The sequence below is a fragment of the Anser anser genome, assembly GCF_964211835.1.
Source record: "Anser anser genome assembly, chromosome: 14".
Taxonomy (NCBI): Eukaryota; Metazoa; Chordata; class Aves; order Anseriformes; family Anatidae; genus Anser; species Anser anser.
Window position 1 is genome coordinate 12,457,644 of NC_139735.1, and position 17,836 is coordinate 12,475,479.

The following is a 17,836-nucleotide window of genomic DNA, read 5'->3' on the forward strand; positions in this document are numbered from 1 at the left end:
TCAGAGGAGATTCCCCAGATGACAAGGAATGGCAGGGATTGTTTCTGTGTCACTTAAGTACAGATGCTCCTTGGCCCACAAAAGAGATGCTCAGGCAGAGGAATGGCAAAAGTCTGGCTTCCAGTGATGAAGACGGAAGAGTCAACTGGGCATTTGTCTGTGCAACGTTTGATTCCTTGCACTGTGCCAAGGTCTGTGCCTGTTTCACTATGACCCTTTCCTCCATGGCCCCAAAGGGGATAAGAATAGTCTTTGTATGTCCCTTCAACCAATACCTCTGGATGTCCAAACATATTGCTTATCATCCAGCTTGAGGTGTCAGTGACTTCCAAGTTCTCTGGGGATGACTTTTCAAGTAAGAGTCATTTCCTCAAAAGTTGTGAAATGTTTGCCTCACTTGGTCCAGTCAGAGTTTTTTGATTCTTTATATCTATAGTCAGAAATAACAAGGAGAGATGACTTACTACATTGCTGGAAGGAAACTCTGTAGAACACAGGCATGATTTCCTACCCATTGCTGCCTTGAAGTGATAGCAGGTCCTGAAGCACTGCATAGCTCCATTATGTGTGATCCTCCAATGGAACGCTGGCTACACACAGGAACATGGTACAAAGTGGTGTAGAATGCTTCAGACCAATGCCAGCTCACTGTGGGATGTTTTCAGCTCCAGGAGTACTGGCAACAGAGGGCCTGCCTGTCTGTATGATGTGCTGCATTGCATAGGGCTGGATGTGCCATAAGAACTATTAGATGTGAATGTGAATGCTTACTGCATAGAATGAGATCCACTGATTCCGCATGACACAGCCAAGGAAACATGGTAGATACATAGTGCTGGAGAATTCTCTTCCTCTTTCTTCGGATTTTTCGAAAATGAATGTACTTAAGCGTCTTTCATAACTAATCCCAACTGGAGGACAAGGCACATCTACAACACAGGGTTGAGAGAAAGAGTTGCGTAGACAAACGCACCGCCTCTGGGCCGTGTCGCAGGGGAACGTGCCATGGCGCCGTGTCCGCGGCGCCCGAAGGTTTCCGCGGAAGATGCAGGGCAGCTGCGCTCGGTGTGAGCCGCGCGTGCAGTGCCGGGCGACGGCTGCGGGCGCCGCTGTTCACCACGGAGGAGAGGAAGGAGCGGAGCGCTGCAGGCAGCCCCGCCCGCTGCGGCCCGGCTCGCTCGCTCGCGGCAGCGCCAGCGCCCGGCTCGCTCGCTCGCTGTCTCGGCGGCCGGGCGGGCTGCGAGTGGCCCTGCGGTGCGGAGCCGAGCTACAGCGAGGCGGAGGGGCCAGCGAGAGCGGGCGACCGCGGGGCCGGAGTCGAAGCGTAAGCCGGAGAGAGAGACGGAGCGAGACTCTGACCAGGAGCCGCAGGCGAAGAGCTGGGGCGGCGGCGGGGAGCTATCGGCGGGCGTCCGGTGGCGGCGGGGCCGTGGCGGAGATGTGGGCGGCGAGAGAAGGGCGCTGGGGCCGGAGGCAGCGAGCGCTGCTGTGCTGCGTGTTGGTGGCGGCGTGGGAGGCGGCGTGGGGGCAGCTGCGCTACTCGGTGCCCGAGGAGCTGCCCAAGGGCTCTTTCGTGGGCGACGTGGCCAAGGACCTGGCGCTGCAGCTGGCGGTTTTCCGCGACCGCGGCGCCCGAGTGGTGTCGGCAGATAGGACGCGGTATTTCGCTCTGCATGCGAACAGCGGCCACCTGGTGACGGCGGAGAGGCTAGACCGAGAGCAGCTGTGCGAGGGCTTGCAGCGATGCGTGGTGCCCTGTGAGGTGATCGTGGAGGGCGAGATGAAGGTCTACGGGATCGAAGTGGAAATCACGGACATTAACGACAACGCGCCAAGCTTCCGAGTGGCTGAAAAGGAAGTGAGAATGAGCGAGATGACACCTCCCGGGTCCCGGTTTTCCCTCTCTAAGGCTAACGACCCGGACGTGGGAGTGAATTCCCTGCAGAGCTACGATCTGAGCGGCGACGAGCACTTCTCGCTGTCCGTGCAGGCGGGAGCCGACGGCGAGAAGCGTCCCGAGCTGGTGCTGGCCAAGGCGCTGGACCGGGAGGAGGCGGCGTTTCACGAGCTGGTGCTGATGGCGAGCGACGGCGGCGAGCCTGCGCGGACGGGCACGGCGCGCATCCGCGTGTCTGTGCTGGACGCCAACGACAACGCGCCCGTGTTCAGCCAGGCGGTGTACGCGGTGCGCGTGCCCGAGGACGTGGCCGTTGGCTCCACGCTCCTCACCCTCACGGCCACCGACGCCGACGAGGGAATCAACGCGAATGTGAAATACTCATTTAAAGAAATTTCCACGAAAGCTTCGAAGGTACTTGACCTGGATCCCGAGACGGGATCGATCAGGCTGGTGAGGAGCCTGGACTTCGAGGAAGGCGACTCCTACGAACTGGTGGTTCAGGCACAGGACGGCGGTGGCTTTTCCGACACGGCTGCAGTCTCGATGTCGGTGATCGACGTGAACGACAACGCGCCCGAGATTTCAGTGAGGTCGGCGCTGAGCGAGATCTCGGAGGACGCGCCGTCGGGGACGGTGGTGGCCCTGCTGCACGTGCAGGACCGGGACTCGGGCGCCAACGGCGAGGTGCGGTGCTCGCTGGTCGGGGACGTGCCGTTCCGCCTGCGGAGCTCGGTGGGCAGCTACTACAGCGTGGTGACGGCGCGGGAGCTGGACCGGGAGGAGGTGTCGGAGTACAACGTGACGGTGCGGGCGGCGGACGGCGGGTCGCCGTCGCTTTGGAGCAGCGCGGTGCTGGCGCTGCGCGTGCTGGACGTGAACGACAACGCGCCGGTGTTCGCGGAGGCGCGCTACAGCGCCCGTCTGTCCGAGAACAACGCCGAGGGCGCGCTGGTGCTGACGGTGCGCGCGTGGGACGCGGACTGGGGGCAGAACGCGCGCGTGCGGTACCGGCTGGCGGAGGGGCGTGTGCGGGGCGCGCCGCTCTCGTCCTACGTGTCGGTGCAGGCGGAGACGGGCGCGCTGTACGCGCTGCGCTCGTTCGACTACGAGGAGGTGCGCGAGGTGGGGCTGTGGGTGCGGGCGGAGGACGGCGGCGCGCCGGCGCTGAGCAGCAACGTGTCGGTGCGGCTGCTGATCGTGGACGAGAACGACAACGCGCCGCAGGTGCTGTACCCGCCGGCGGCGGCGGCTCCGGGCGCGGGCTGGACGGGCGTGGAGCTGGCGCCGCGCTCGGCGGAGCCCGGCGCGCTGGTGGCCAAGGTGGTGGCGGTGGACGCGGACGCGGGGCAGAACGCGTGGCTGTCCTACGAGCTGGCCAAGGCGACGGAGCCGGGGCTCTTCCGCGTGGGGCTGCACAGCGGCGAGGTGCGCACGGCGCGCTCGCCGCTGGCCCGCGACGCGCCCAGGCACAGCCTGGTGGTGGTGGTGAAGGACCAGGGCCGGCCGGCGCTGTCGGCCACGGCCACGCTGACGGTGGTGCTGGCCGAGAGCGTGGCCGAGCTGCTCTCGGAGCTGGGCAGCGCGGCGGCGCCGGCCGAGCCCGCCGGCAGCCTGACGCGCTGGCTGGTGCTGGCCGTGGCGGCCGTGTCCTGCCTCTTCCTCGCCTTCCTGCTGCTGCTGCTGGCGCTGCGCCTGCGGCGCTGGCGCCGCTCGCAGCTGCTGCCGCCGGCCAGCGGCGCCTTGCGCGGCGTCCCGGCCTCGCACTTCGTGGGCATCGACGGCGTCCGCGCCTTCCTGCACTCCTACTCGCACGAGGTGTCGCTCACCGCCGACTCGCGCAAGAGCCAGCGGCGCTGGGCGGCCGACAGCTGCTGCAACACCCTCCCGGCCCGGCCGCCGCCCGACAAGGCCGCGCCGCTGCTCGGGGACGACGCTGCCGGCGCCCGCGGCGCACAGCCCGACGCCCTCCCGGTGAGTCGCTCCGGACACCGCGACGCCCTCCCTCTCGGCGCTTCCCTCCCTGCCTGATTCTCGCCTTTCCCTTCCCGCTCTCCTTCCCGGCCGGGGAGGTTTGCTGCTGAGCAAGGCACAGCTTCAGTGGGCAGAGGGTTGTAGGTGGCTGCCCCGGCCGCCCCTCGCTCAGGGAAGTCAAGCGTGGGCTTTGCTTCCAGCATTACGCTTGGTGCAGAAGGCATGAGATGAGTCGGTCTTTTGTTTTCAGTTGTGCTCTATATGGGCCATTCCGCCATGCCAGGTGGTTGCTCATTTCATCCCCTCACATGTATCATGCCGGTTTTCCTTTTTTTTTTTTTTTAAACCTATTCTGAGTATATGTACACTTGAGAGTATCAGGTGGTTAAGATGTATCATCCCAATAGCCCATGTGCTTGATCAGTAGTCTGAGGTTTTCTTTAAGCAGAATCTTAATCGTGTCGTGTTTGATTTGGCTGCCTCTCCTCTACAATCTATGCAGCCTTTCTGTTGCAGTGTTAACATGGGTTGAAATGTCTTTTAAGTGTCCATCTATACTGCTGTTTTTGTGCATGGGTTGGGATAATGGCCTCGTTTACTAGTGATCCTTTTAGGACATCTGTTTGGCTGTTATACAGATGAACAGGACTCATAAAATCTGCAGTTGAAATTGCATAGAGATGCTGTTTGTGAAAGGCTGTTGGAGAAAAGAGGAGTGTGTGAGCATTGACTTCTCAAGAAAGGATCAGGCTTTGCTAGGAAGCATATGCTATGGCAACAGCTTTGTTGTGGCTTCCTCACTTGAATTTGTGTTGCGTAATATTTGGTGTGATTGAGGAATGGGTTCTGGAGAGTGAGAGTGAAGTCCATTTCTTGTCCTGCAGTTTTGACAGTTTTGCCTTTGTGTCCATGTAAAAAGTAGGCCTCAGTGTGGAAGAGAACCCTGAAAAGACTTGGAGATCTGTTATTAATTGTTGGAATGGGGGAGCTGCTTGCATACACTTTGAAAGTTTACTGCTTTGCAAACAAAGGCTTTGATATCCTTACGTTTCCTTAAAATGTCCCTGTATGCCCTTATTAGTGGCCAACATACAGTTAGAAGCTGGTTACTGAGAGTGGTGCAATTGAATGCAGTTAATGTAGAGGAATGAGGCTGAAATTTTAGTTCTAAATTTGAGAAGAAGGCATGTCAGAGGTGATATTGTTTGAGCAGTGGTATGATTTTATTGTGAATGGCAATTTCTGTAGCATATATTAAGTTTGATTTCATAACTTTGACAATTTCTGCAGCATTTATGCACCATTTGATCCTGGTTTCCCTGCCCTGAAAGTTAACTTTAATTCTCTGATAATAAAATGATTTGCAGAAAAACTGTGCATGTGGTGTGATGATGTCTGCCTATTATGGCTTATAATTCCTTTGTGAATCCTCATTACTTCACTTCTGTCTATTGTAACTTTGTGCCAAAGAATTTCTTCATAGCTATAATTCCATTTTCAGGTCTTTATTCCCAGGAAGGTTGTGCTTCATATTTTCATTTTCTGGTTAGGGCTTTTACATTTGAAAATGCGGAGTTTGTACTGCAGCAAATCCTTATCTGTCTTGAGAAGGTCCTATCAGCCATCTGGAGAGAAATATTTGTGTATATGGGAAATGAAACAGAAGCTCAAACTGTACCTGTCTTCATTGTTTGCAAGACTTAACATGAGAAATGGCCCCATAGTAAGGCCTTTCCTTTTGCAGTTTCATATTCATTGGAGATGAGCAGGCCACATCATGGAAAAACAGATGGCAGCTGATGAACGTTTCTTAAAATGAAGTCCAGATGAACTCTCTAGTGCTTTGCTTGCAGCTCAGGACCTCAGTGATTTCTTGCTGCTCTAGGGAGGAACTTTCCCATGCAGAGAGAAGACTGTGCCACGTGCCTGGTGGTTATCTCTACCACACTTTCTTTCTGAATGCTTCTTTGTACTGCTGGTCTGATATTTTCTTTTCCTGGTGTTTCTTCCATGCATGTAGGTTGAGCTGTCAGTAGCAGCGTAGCTTTTTGGGGGAATGTGTTATGTGTTCATGTGCCTTGCTCATGTAAGCCACTAGCTGGGTATTTCATCAAAGTTAGAGCTAGTGCAGAAGATTGGAGATATCAGGGTGTTTGTGTGTTCTCCTCCACTATTTATTTATTTCTTTGGTCTGGGTGGTGGATGTAAACATGATGTTAGGAGAAGAGGCATGTCTCTGCAAAGTATAACATATATTTAAAGCAGAGGGACATTCCCTTACTGATATATTTATGATGACCCAGTCTCTGTTGGAGAACAGCTCCTCTCTATCCCTTATCTCTTTAGAAGGCTTTAGAAACTTGCAGAGAAATGTAGCTCCCTTCTTGGTATACCTTGATGGTGTCATTGTGTACAGTGCATGGTATTGAAAAACTGTCTGTTCAACTTTTCCTTTGTTGAGATGTGCTTGGAAATTCCAGAGGTGAAAGAAAAGCATTGAAGTTATGAAGGTTTGAGGTGACATGTTGGGGGAATGTTGTGTGAGGGGCTGTAGAAGGACTGACGCTCCTTTTTCTGCTTGTTTTAGTTATTTCATTCCACACATAGCTGTGGTTTACGCTCTTTGAAGTCTGTCTGCTCGATAGGTTTTGCTTCAGAAATGTTATTGAGCTTTTTGGGAACTTTGGGAGACCCCTCTGGAGAATTCATTCCCTACTATCTACCTTAAATGCTCTACTACTATGAATACTGAAAAATATCTGTGTGTATAACCTAGCTGCAGGTCCTTTATTCTCTTCACAAATGTTTTTATTAGGTCATGTGAATGTGGTGGGAAAAAAAAATGTCTTTAGAACTGTCCATGGTGAAGACTTCTGCACTTTGTGAAGATGTGGGCTGGGCAATTGGTCTTTTGGTGAAGTCTTTCTGCCTGTTATGAAGAGGGAAGGCAGTCATAACAGTTGGGATACCTTGGCAATTATTCATCGATGAAGGTCTTTTGTTGGAAAGAGGACCCTTTGAACACTGACCTCTTAAGGATGGAGCTCAAAGTGGCTTTTCTAGCACATGTGCTATGACATCAGCCATGTTCATAGAATCCTGGAATGATTTAGAAAAAATCATTGGAAAAGACCTCTTACATCATCTAGCCCAACCTTTAACCTAGCACTGCCAAGTCTACCATTAAACCATGTCACTAAGTTCTACATCTACATACTTTTTGAAGACCTCCAAGGATGGTGACTCAACTACTTCCCTGGGCAGCCTGTTTGAATACTTCACAACCCTTTCAGCAAAAATTTTTTCCTAATGTCCAATGCAAACATCTCCTGGAGCAATCTGAGGTCATTTCCTATTGTTTTATCACATGGTCATTGGGAGAACAGGCCAATCCCCACTTTGCTTTAGCCCCATTTAAGGTAATTGTAAAGGAAGATAAGATCTGCCCTGAGTCTCCTTTTCTCTAGGCTAGACAACCACAGCTCCATCAGCCACTCCTAATAAGACCTGTTCTCTAGACCCTTCAATGGCTCCGTTGCCCTTCTTTGGACCTGCTTCAGCACCTCAATAACCTTCCTGTAGTGAGGGGTCTAAAACTGAACTTTTGAGGTGCAGCCTCACCAGAGATGGGTACAGAGGGACAATCACTTCCCTAGTCCTGCTGGACAGACCATTTCTGATCCAAGTCAGGATGCTGCTGGCTTTCTTGGCCACCTGAGCACACTGCTGGCTCATATTCAGCTGGCTATCAACTCAGAGATCTCTTTCAGCCAGCCAGCTTTTAAGCCAGTCTTCCCCAGCCTGTAGCACTGCATGGGATTGCTCTGACCCAAACAAAGGAATCATCATTTAACCTTGTTGAACCACATACTGCTGGCCTCATCCTATCGGTTCAGCCTATCCAGATCCATCTGCAGTGCCTTCCTACCCTTGAGCAGATCAACACTTGTGCTTAACTTGGTGTCGTCTGAAGATGTACTGAGTGTGCACTCAATCCCCTCATCCAGATCATAGACAAATGAGACTGAAGAGAACTGGCCCCAGTACTGAGCCCTGCGGGACACCACATGAAACTGGCCTCCAGTTAGATTTAATGCCATTCACAACGACTCTTTGGGCTTGACTAACACACCAGTTTTTAAGCCAGTAAAGTGCACACCTGTCCAAGCCACAAGCAGCCATTTTCTCCAGAAGAATGTCGTGGGAAAGAGTGTTCAAAAGCCTTACTGAAGTCAAGATAGACCAGGTCCACAGCAATTCTCTCATCCACTTGGCACGTCACCTTGTACAGAAGGAGATCGGATTCATGAAGGAGGACCTGTCTTTCATTAAGCCCGTTGACTGAGCCTGATCACCTGGTTGCTGTGGTAAGTGCCACATGATGGCACTAAAGCTATTCTGCTTCATGAGCTTCCCCAGCACTGACAGGACTGTAGTTTCCTGGATTGTCCTTCAGGCCCTTCTTGTATATGGGCATCACATTTGCTAGCCACCAGTCAACTGGGACCTCTCCAGAGAGCCGTGACTTCAAATAAATGATGGAAAGAGGCTTGGTGAGCTCTTCCACCAGCTCCTTCAGTAGTCTCGTGTGTATCCCTTCTGGCCCCATAGACTTGCATATGTCTAAGTAGTTTAGCAGGTTGCTGACCATTTCCTTGTGGATTATGAGGGCTTCATTCTGCTCCCCGTCCCTATTTACCAGGTAGTCAGGGGATGGGGTACACAGGGAAAAATAGCTCTTGTTGCTAAAGACTGAGGCCAAAAACGCATCAGGAAGATCATCTCTTGTCACTGTGTTTCCCCTCCACATCCAGTGAAGGACGGAGATTCTCTTTGGTCCTCCTTTTCTTGTTTATGTATTTATAAAATCTTTTTCGATGTCTTTAAGAGCTGTAGCCAGCTTGAGCTCCAGTTGGGCTTTGGCCCTTTCACCCCACACGCCCTCAAACATCTCCTGAGTAATGGAAGTACATCCCTTGAATTTCATTCTACATAATGCAGAGGCAGATCAAAAAAAAGAACATCTGTAGATTGACAGTGAAATCCTTCACTATGTAATTTTCACATTTTTGCCTTGTTTGCTGCTAATGTCTGAACTGCAAATGAGTGTGGCAGAGACCCCTAAAAAGATTGGAAGATCTGTTAGAATGGTGGGACTGTGGGAGCAGTTTCCATCCAGACCATGAATGTTTCCTCCTCTGGAGAGAACTACTTCGATATGTTTCTCTTTCAATAACATGTCAGAGAACTATATGCCCCTGTCTTTCTTGTCTGACAGACGATGAGAAGTAGGATGTTGTCTGTGGCACAGATAAAGACTGTGACTGTAGAGTACAGATGCTGAGAGGCAGACTTAGAGCCTGGAAAATAGTTGGGTCAGTGTGTCTTTGGTTGGGGAATGCTTTTGTTTCATACCTGATACCAAGGGCTATGCTATTTCTGTTCTGATCATGGTGTCCCTGTCCTTAGAGGCAATGATGGTTCCCTGAGAAAAAGGTATTTGACAAAAAGTGCCTATGCAGTGGAGGTCTCTGAGGTGAAAGGGTGCAGACTGGAGTCACCACCGTTTATGAAGGTGAAGGCAAAGAATCATAGAGGGGTGCTGTGGGAGCTGGTGTTCCATGAAAGCACTAATCTAGTGCTCTAACTGATCCCAAGTACTGTTTTAATAATTGTTAGCCATGAATGTGAATGCTTAGTATGCAGAATGAGATCCACTGCTTCTGCATGACAGAATCAGGAAAATATGATTGATGCTTAGTGCTGGAGATATTTCATGGTCTTCCTTTGGCTTCTCGAATGTATCGGACAATGTTTTTGACAACTGATGCCAAGTTCTGCCCTCATCTTACACTTGTATGCACAGTGGCATGCTCACGTCCCAGTTTTTTTTTTTTTTTTGCTACCTTCATAGTGAATGGCATGGCATTTTCTTCCAGTGAATGGGTAGCTATATTCCTGGAAATCCATTTGAGTGAATTGAAGTTAGGCAAGAATTTTCAGCTGTTGTGGTCTCCAGGAGCTGCTGGTTCCTTGATGCTGCACCCCTACAGGGGGAATGGTTTCATAACGGTTGTTGACATTGGAATGATAGCACAAATTATAAATTAATGTAAGATTAAAATGAATGTAAAGTGTTGAAAAGACAAGAAAATGTCCATTCAAGAATGAGTGCAAGAACGATCTCTGCAATTCCTTGAAGTGAATGTCCTTCTGCAAATATGGTGTAACGGTGATAATTACTTTGAGGCCGAATTAACACGAATAATATTACCTGCCATGCAATAGAACTAAGACATCAAGAAGAGGCCTCTACCTTCATCCTGATCGTAACCGCCATGAAGACCAGAATGCATTCGATGTTCTCCTCGGAGAGGCGTTGCAGAAGCAAACGCACCGCCTCTGGGCCTTGTCGCAGGGGAATGTTCCGTGGCGCCGTGTCCGCGGGGGCCGAAGGTTTCCGCGGAAGAGGCAGGGCGGCGGCGGTCGGTGTGAGCCGTGCGTGCAGTGCCGGGCGGCGGCTGCGGGCGCCGCTGTTCACCACGGAGGAGAGGAAGGAGCGGAGCGCTGCAGCCAGCCCCGCCCGCTGCGGCCCGGCTCGCTCGCTCGCTGTCTCGGCGGCCGGGCGGGCTGCGAGCGGCCCCGCGGTGCGGAGCCGAGCTACAGTGAGGTGGAGGGGCCGGCGAGAGCGAGCGGCGGCGGAGCCGGAACCGGGGCCGGGAAGCGAAGCGGGAGCCAAAGTGAGAGCCTGGGTCGGAGCCGCAGGCGAAGAGTCGGGTCGGCGGCGGGGACCTGTCGGCGGGCGTCCGGTGGCGGCGGGGCCGTGGCGGAGATGTGGGCGGCGAGAGAAGGGCGCTGGGGCCGGAGGGAGCGAGCGCTGCTGTGCTGCGTGTTGGTGGCGGCGTGGGAGGCGGCGTGGGGGCAGCTGCGCTACTCGGTGCCCGAGGAGCTGCCCAAGGGCTCTTTCGTGGGCGACGTGGCCAAGGACCTGGCGCTGCAGCTGGCGGTTTTCCGCGACCGCGGCGCCCGAGTGGTGTCGGCAGATAGGACGCGGTATTTCGCTCTGCATGCGAACAGCGGCCACCTGGTGACGGCGGAGAGGCTAGATAGAGAGCAGCTGTGCCGGCTGATGGAGCGATGCGTGCTGCGCTGTGAGGTGATCGTGGAGGGCGAGATGAAGGTTTCCAGGATCGAAGTGGAAATCACGGACATTAACGACAACGCTCCCAGCTTCCGAGAGGCAGAAAAGGAAGTGAGAATGAGCGAGATGACACCTCCCGGGTCGCGCTTTCCCCTTGCCGCGGCTCACGACCCGGACGTGGGAGTGAATTCCTTGCAGAGCTACGATCTGAGCGGCGACGAGCACTTCTCGCTGTCCGTGCAGGCGGGAGCCGACGGCGAGAAGCGTCCCGAGCTGGTTCTGGCCAAGGCGCTGGACCGGGAGGAGGCGGCGTTTCACGAGCTGGTGCTGATGGCGAGCGACGGCGGCGAGCCTGCGCGGACGGGCACGGCGCGCATCCGCGTGTCTGTGCTGGACGCCAACGACAACGCGCCCGTGTTCAGCCAGGCGGTGTACGCGGTGCGCGTGCCCGAGGACGTGGCCGTTGGCTCCACGCTCCTCACCCTCACGGCCACCGACGCCGACGAGGGACTTAACGGCGAGGTTAAATATTCGGTGATAAAAGTGACGGCCGTACAAACAGACAAATTCTATGTGGATCCCGAGACGGGATCGATCAGGCTGGTGAGGAGTCTGGACTTCGAGGAAGGCGACTCCTACGAACTGGAGGTTCAGGCACATGACGGCGGCGGCCTATCCGACACGGCTGTAGTCGCGATCTCGGTGACCGACGTGAATGACAACGCGCCCGAGATTTCGGTGCGATCGGCGCTGAGGGAGATCTCGGAGGACGCGCCTTCGGGGACGGTGGTGGCCCTGCTGCACGTGCAGGACCGGGACTCGGGCGCCAACGGCGAGGTGCGGTGCAGCATCGTGGAGAGCGTGCCGTTCCGCCTGGAGCGGGCGCTGGACAATTACTACAGCGTGGTGACGGCGCGGGAGCTGGACCGGGAGGAGGTGTCGGAGTACAACGTGACGGTGCGGGCGGCGGACGGCGGGTCGCCGTCGCTTTGGAGCAGCGCGGTGCTGGCGCTGCGCGTGCTGGACGTGAACGACAACGCGCCGGTGTTCGCGGAGGCGCGCTACAGCGCCCGTCTGGCCGAGAACAACGCCGAGGGCGCGCTGGTGCTGACGGTGCGCGCGTGGGACGCGGACTGGGGGCAGAACGCGCGCGTGCGGTACCGGCTGGCGGAGGGGCGTGTGCGGGGCGCGCCGCTCTCGTCCTACGTGTCGGTGCAGGCGGAGACGGGCGCGCTGTACGCGCTGCGCTCGTTCGACTACGAGGAGGTGCGCGAGGTGGGGCTGTGGGTGCGGGCGGAGGACGGCGGCGCGCCGGCGCTGAGCAGCAACGTGTCGGTGCGGCTGCTGATCGTGGACGAGAACGACAACGCGCCGCAGGTGCTGTACCCGCCGGCGGCGGCGGCGGCTCCGGGCGCGGGCTGGACGGGCGTGGAGCTGGCGCCGCGCTCGGCGGAGCCCGGCGCGCTGGTGGCCAAGGTGGTGGCGGTGGACGCGGACGCGGGGCAGAACGCGTGGCTGTCCTACGAGCTGGCCAAGGCGACGGAGCCGGGGCTCTTCCGCGTGGGGCTGCACAGCGGCGAGGTGCGCACGGCGCGCTCGCCGCTGGCCCGCGACGCGCCCAGGCACAGCCTGGTGGTGGTGGTGAAGGACCAGGGCCGGCCGGCGCTGTCGGCCACGGCCACGCTGACGGTGGTGCTGGCCGAGAGCGTGGCCGAGCTGCTCTCGGAGCTGGGCAGCGCGGCGGCGCCGGCCGAGCCCGCCGGCAGCCTGACGCGCTGGCTGGTGCTGGCCGTGGCGGCCGTGTCCTGCCTCTTCCTCGCCTTCCTGCTGCTGCTGCTGGCGCTGCGCCTGCGGCGCTGGCGCCGCTCGCAGCTGCTGCCGCCGGCCAGCGGCGCCTTGCGCGGCGTCCCGGCCTCGCACTTCGTGGGCATCGACGGCGTCCGCGCCTTCCTGCACTCCTACTCGCACGAGGTGTCGCTCACCGCCGACTCGCGCAAGAGCCAGCGGCGCTGGGCGGCCGACAGCTGCTGCAACACCCTCCCGGCCCGGCCGCCGCCCGACAAGGCCGCGCCGCTGCTCGGGGACGACGCTGCCGGCGCCCGCGGCGCACAGCCCGACGCCCTCCCGGTGAGTCGCTCCGGACACCGCGACGCCCTCCCTCTCGGCGCTTGCCTCCCTTCCTGCTCCTTGCGTTTCCCTCCCCGCTCTCCTTCCCGGCCGGTGAGGTTTGCTGCTGATCAAGAGACAGCTTCCGTGCTCAGCTTGTTGTGGGTGTCTGTCTGTCCCCCAGTGTTACACTTGGTGTGGAAGACAGGAGACAAGAGGGGGATTTTTGCTTCAACCCTGCTCTAAATGGGCTTCTATCTTTTTTCTGCCATGCCATGTGTTGGCTCATTTCATCCCCTGACATGTGTCATGCAGGTTTTCCTTTCATTTTTCGCTATTCTGAGTATATCTTCACTTGAGTTTATCAGGTGATTAGGATACATCATCCCAATATCCCGTGTGCTTGATAAGTACTGTGAGGTTGTCTTCAAATAAAATCTAAATGGTCGCATGTTTCTTTTGCCTTCTTCTCCTCTGTACTCAAAGCAAATTTTCTGTTGCTGTATGAAGATGTTCAGATTAAAGAAATGTCTGTTTGTATGTAAAGATGAAAGACGATCAGATATGTTTTATTTGAAAAGTGCTATTTGTGGAAGGCAAATTTTGTTGGAGGAAATAGGAGTGTTGATCCTTGACCTCTCAAGAATGGGAGAGGCTTTGCTAGCAGTCACATGGTATTGCAACAGCTGTGTCTTGGCTTCTTCACTTTAATTTGTGTTGCATAATATTTGGTGTGATTGAGGAATGGGTTCTGAAGAGTGAGAGTGAAGTCCATTTCTTCTCCTGCAGTTTTGGCAATTTTGCCTTGTTTGTTGTCAATGTAAAAAGTAGGCCTCAATGTGGAAGAGAACCCTGAGAAGACTGGAAGATCTGTTATTAACTGTTGGACGGGGGAAGTTGTTTGCATACACATCTTGAAAGTTTACTGCTGTGCGGTCAGATGCTTTGATATCTTTATGTTTCCCTAAAATGTCCCTGAATGATAAGCCCTTATTCCTGGTCAACATATAGTTAGAAGTTTTTTATTGAGAGTGGTGCAAGTGATTGCTGTGAATGTAGAGAAATGAGGCTGAGAGGTCAGTTCTGAATTTGAAAAGAAGGTGTGTCAGCAGTGATATTGTTTGGGCAATGGTATGATTTTATTGTGAATGGCAATTTCTGTAGCATATATTAAGTTTGATTTCATAATTTTGACAATGCCTGCAGCATTTTTGCACCATTTGATCCTGGTTTTGCTGTCCTGAAAGGCAATGCTAATCTTCTGATGCTAAAATGTTCTGCAGAGAAAGTGTGTATGTAGAGCTATGATGTCTGTGTATAATGGCTTCTAATACCTGTGAAAATCCTCCTTAATCCACCTATATCTGCATTGTGCTATAGTGTTTCTCCCTAGTTGCAATTCCATTTTCGGGCCTTTGTTTCCATGAAGCTTGTGTTTCATATTTCACATTTCTGGATAGGCCTTTTACATCTGTAAATACAAAGTTACTATTGCATCAAATTATTATCTCCCTTGAGAATGGCCTATCATCCATCAGGAGACAAATATTTGTGTATAAGGGAAATGAAACAGAAGCTCAAACTGAATCTATCTTCAGTGCTCACAAGACTTATATTCATTGGAGATATGCAGGCTATATCATGGAACAACGGAAGAGAGCAGATGGACATTTATAGAAATGAAGTCCAGACGAAAACTGTAGGGCTTTGCTTGCAGCATGACACCTGCGTCATTTCTTGATGATCTAGGGAGGCATTTTCCTGTGCAGAGAGAAGACTGTGCCACATTCACGGTGATTTCCTTTACCAGACTTTCTCTTTGAATGCTTCCTTGTGCTGCTTGCTTCCTGGTCTTTTGTCTATGTGTGTAGGTTGAGTGTTCAGTAGCAGCATAGCCTTGTTGATGAATGTGTTATGTGTTCATGGGCCTTGCTCATATAAACCACGATCTGAATATTTCAACAGTCAGAGCTGGTGTAGAAGGATGGGGACTTCTGAGTACTTGTCCGTTCTCTTCCATTTTTTATTTCTCTGCGTAGTGGATGTAAACATAATGTTAGTAGAAGAGGCATGTCTGCGTGGAGCAGCCTATGCTCTAAAAGGAGAGGGACATTCCTTTACACATATATTTATGATGACCCAGTGTCTGGAGAACGAATCCTCTCTGTCTTTCCCCTTATCTCTTTAGTAGGCCTTAGAAACTTGCAGAGAAATGTAGCTCCCTTCATGGTATACTTGGAAGGTGTGGCTGTGTGCGGTGTGTGGTATTGGGAAAAGGGCTGTTCAACACTTCCTTTGGTGAGATGTTCTTGCAGATTCTGAGGGTGAAAGAAAAGTAATGAAATTGTGGAAGGTTTGATGTGTCAGGTTGGGGGAATGTTTTCTGAGGGGCTGTAGAAGGACAGATGTTTTCTCCGATTCTTTTAGTAATTTCATTCCACACACATCTGTTGTTTATGCACTTTCAAGTCTGTTTGCTCAATAGGTTTTGCCTGTGGTATGTTATTGAGCTTGTTTTGTTTTTTTTGGGGGGTTGCCTTCACTAGAATTCATTCCCTACTATCTACTTTACATGCCCTCCTATTGTGAATACTGAAAAATATCCATGTGTATAACCCTGCTACATATCATTTATTCTCTTCATAATGTTTGTATTACATCACGATAATGTGGTGAGAAAAAAATCATCTTTGTTGCTATCCATGTTGCATGTGAAGAAAGGGGCTAGGCAGTTGGTTCTTTGATGATGTCCCTCTGCCTGTTATGAAGAGAGAAGGCAATCATAACAGTTGGGAGTAGTTTGGAAATTCTTCCAGCAAATATGGAAGAATTGCATATGTTTAAGTGGTTTAGCAGCAAATCGTTACCTCCCTTGAGAAGCTATTATCAACCATCTGAAGACAAATTTTTGTGAATAAGGGAAATGAAACAGAAGCTCAAACTGAATCTGTCTTCAGTGCTCGCAAGACTTAGCATGACTAAGGGTCCCATATTAAGACCTTTAAATTTACAGTTTCATATGGTATGAGCTTGTATTGGGATCTTTGGGAGAGCCTTCCGGGGAATTCATTCCTTACTATCTACCTTATATGCCTTACTATTATGAATGCTCAAAAATGTTCATGTGTATAACTTAGCTGCATATTGTTTATTCTCTTCACAGGGTTTATATTACATCCTGATAATGTGATGGAAAAACATTGTCTTTTGATATGTCTGTGGTGTAGTCTTTTTGAATGTTGTGAAGAAATGCACTGGGCGATTCATCCTTAGATAATGTCCTTTTGGCTTTCATGAAGAGGCAAGGCAATTATAACAGCTGGGAGTAGTCTGGGAATTCTTCATGTGTGAAGGTATCTTGGTGGAAAGAGGAGCCTTAGAACACTGACCTCTCAAGAATGCAGCTGGAAGTGGTATTGCTGGCAGACACATGGTATGCTCAACCTTTTCCCTAGCATTGCTAACTTCACCATTAACCCATGTCTCTAAGCTTTTTGAAGATCTCCAAGGATGGTGATTCAACTACTTCCCTGGGCAGCCTGTTCCAATACTTCACAACCCTTTGAGGGAAGAAATTTTTCCTAATATCCAACATAAACCTCCCCTGGTGCAACTTGAGCCTATTTCCGCTCATCTTAACACTTGGTGCTTGGGAGAAGAGGCCAGTCCCCACTTTGCTGTAACCCCCTTTAAGGTAATTGTAGATCATGATAAGATCTGCCCTAAGTCCCCTTTTCTCCAGGCTCAACAACCCCAGGTCCCTCAGATGCTCCTTGTAAGTCTACTTCTCTAAACCCTTCCATTGCTCCTTTTACTGTTATTTGGACATGCTCTAGCACCTCAATGTCTTTCTTGTAGCAAGGGGCTCAAACCTGAAGACAGTATTTGAGGTGTGGCCTCACCAGAGATGAGTACAGAGGGACAATCACTTCCCTATACCTTCTGCCCAGAATATTTCTGATACAAGTCAGGATACTGTTGACCTTCTAGGACATGTGAGCATACTGCTGGTTCATATTCAGTCATCTATCATCCAGTCCTCAGAGGTTTCTTTCAGCCAGGCAGCTTTCCAGCCACTCTTCCCCCAGCCTGTAGCACTGCATGGGGTTGTTTGAACCCAAGTACAGGACCTGTCAGTTAGCCTTGTTGAACCACATACTGCTGGCCTCCGCACATCAGCCCAGCCTATCCAGATCCCTCTGCAGAGCCTTCCTACCCTCAAGGAGATCAAAACTCATGCCGAACTTGGTGTCATCTGAAAACGTAGTGAGGATGCACTCAATCCCCTCATCCAGATCTTGATAAAGATACTGAAGAGAACTGGCCCTGATACTGAGACTTGGGGGTCACCACTAGTGACCAGCTTTCAACTGCTAGCCACCCGTTGGAGTGGACCACAACAATTAGCCAAGACTGCTGATGGAAAATGGCTTGGTGAGCACTTCTGCCAGCTCCCTCTGTACCCTCATGTGGATCCCATCTGGCCCCACTGACTTGCATATGTCTAAGTGCTTTAGCAGATTGCTGACCATGTCCTTGTGGATTATGAGGGCTTCATTCTGCTCCCCATCTGTAACTATCAGTTTGACAGGGGATGGGGTACCCAGAGAAAAATGGACTTGCTTCTAAAGACTGAGGCCAAAAAGGCATTAAGGAGATGATCTCTTGTCACTATGTTTCCCCTCACATCTAATAAAGGATGGAGATTCTTCTTACAA

At 52.5% G+C, this 17,836-nt stretch overlaps 2 protein-coding genes across 2 annotated transcripts; both read left to right on the top strand.

The window, feature by feature from the left end:
• The first annotated feature begins 1,335 nt into the window (after positions 1-1,335).
• Positions 1,336-3,943, top strand: LOC310881528 (protocadherin gamma-A12-like). Its single transcript, XM_083798968.1, has one exon. It carries the CDS (start codon positions 1,439-1,441, stop codon positions 3,926-3,928), a length of 2,490 nt encoding a protein of 829 aa, XP_083655094.1. The 5' UTR covers positions 1,336-1,438; the 3' UTR covers positions 3,929-3,943.
• Positions 3,944-10,329: 6,386 nt separating this feature from the next.
• Positions 10,330-17,836, top strand: LOC310881529 (protocadherin gamma-A10-like). Its single transcript, XM_083798969.1, has 2 exons — positions 10,330-13,139; positions 16,282-17,836. Exons 1-2 carry the CDS (start codon positions 10,704-10,706, stop codon positions 16,306-16,308), a joined length of 2,463 nt encoding a protein of 820 aa, XP_083655095.1. The 5' UTR covers positions 10,330-10,703; the 3' UTR covers positions 16,309-17,836.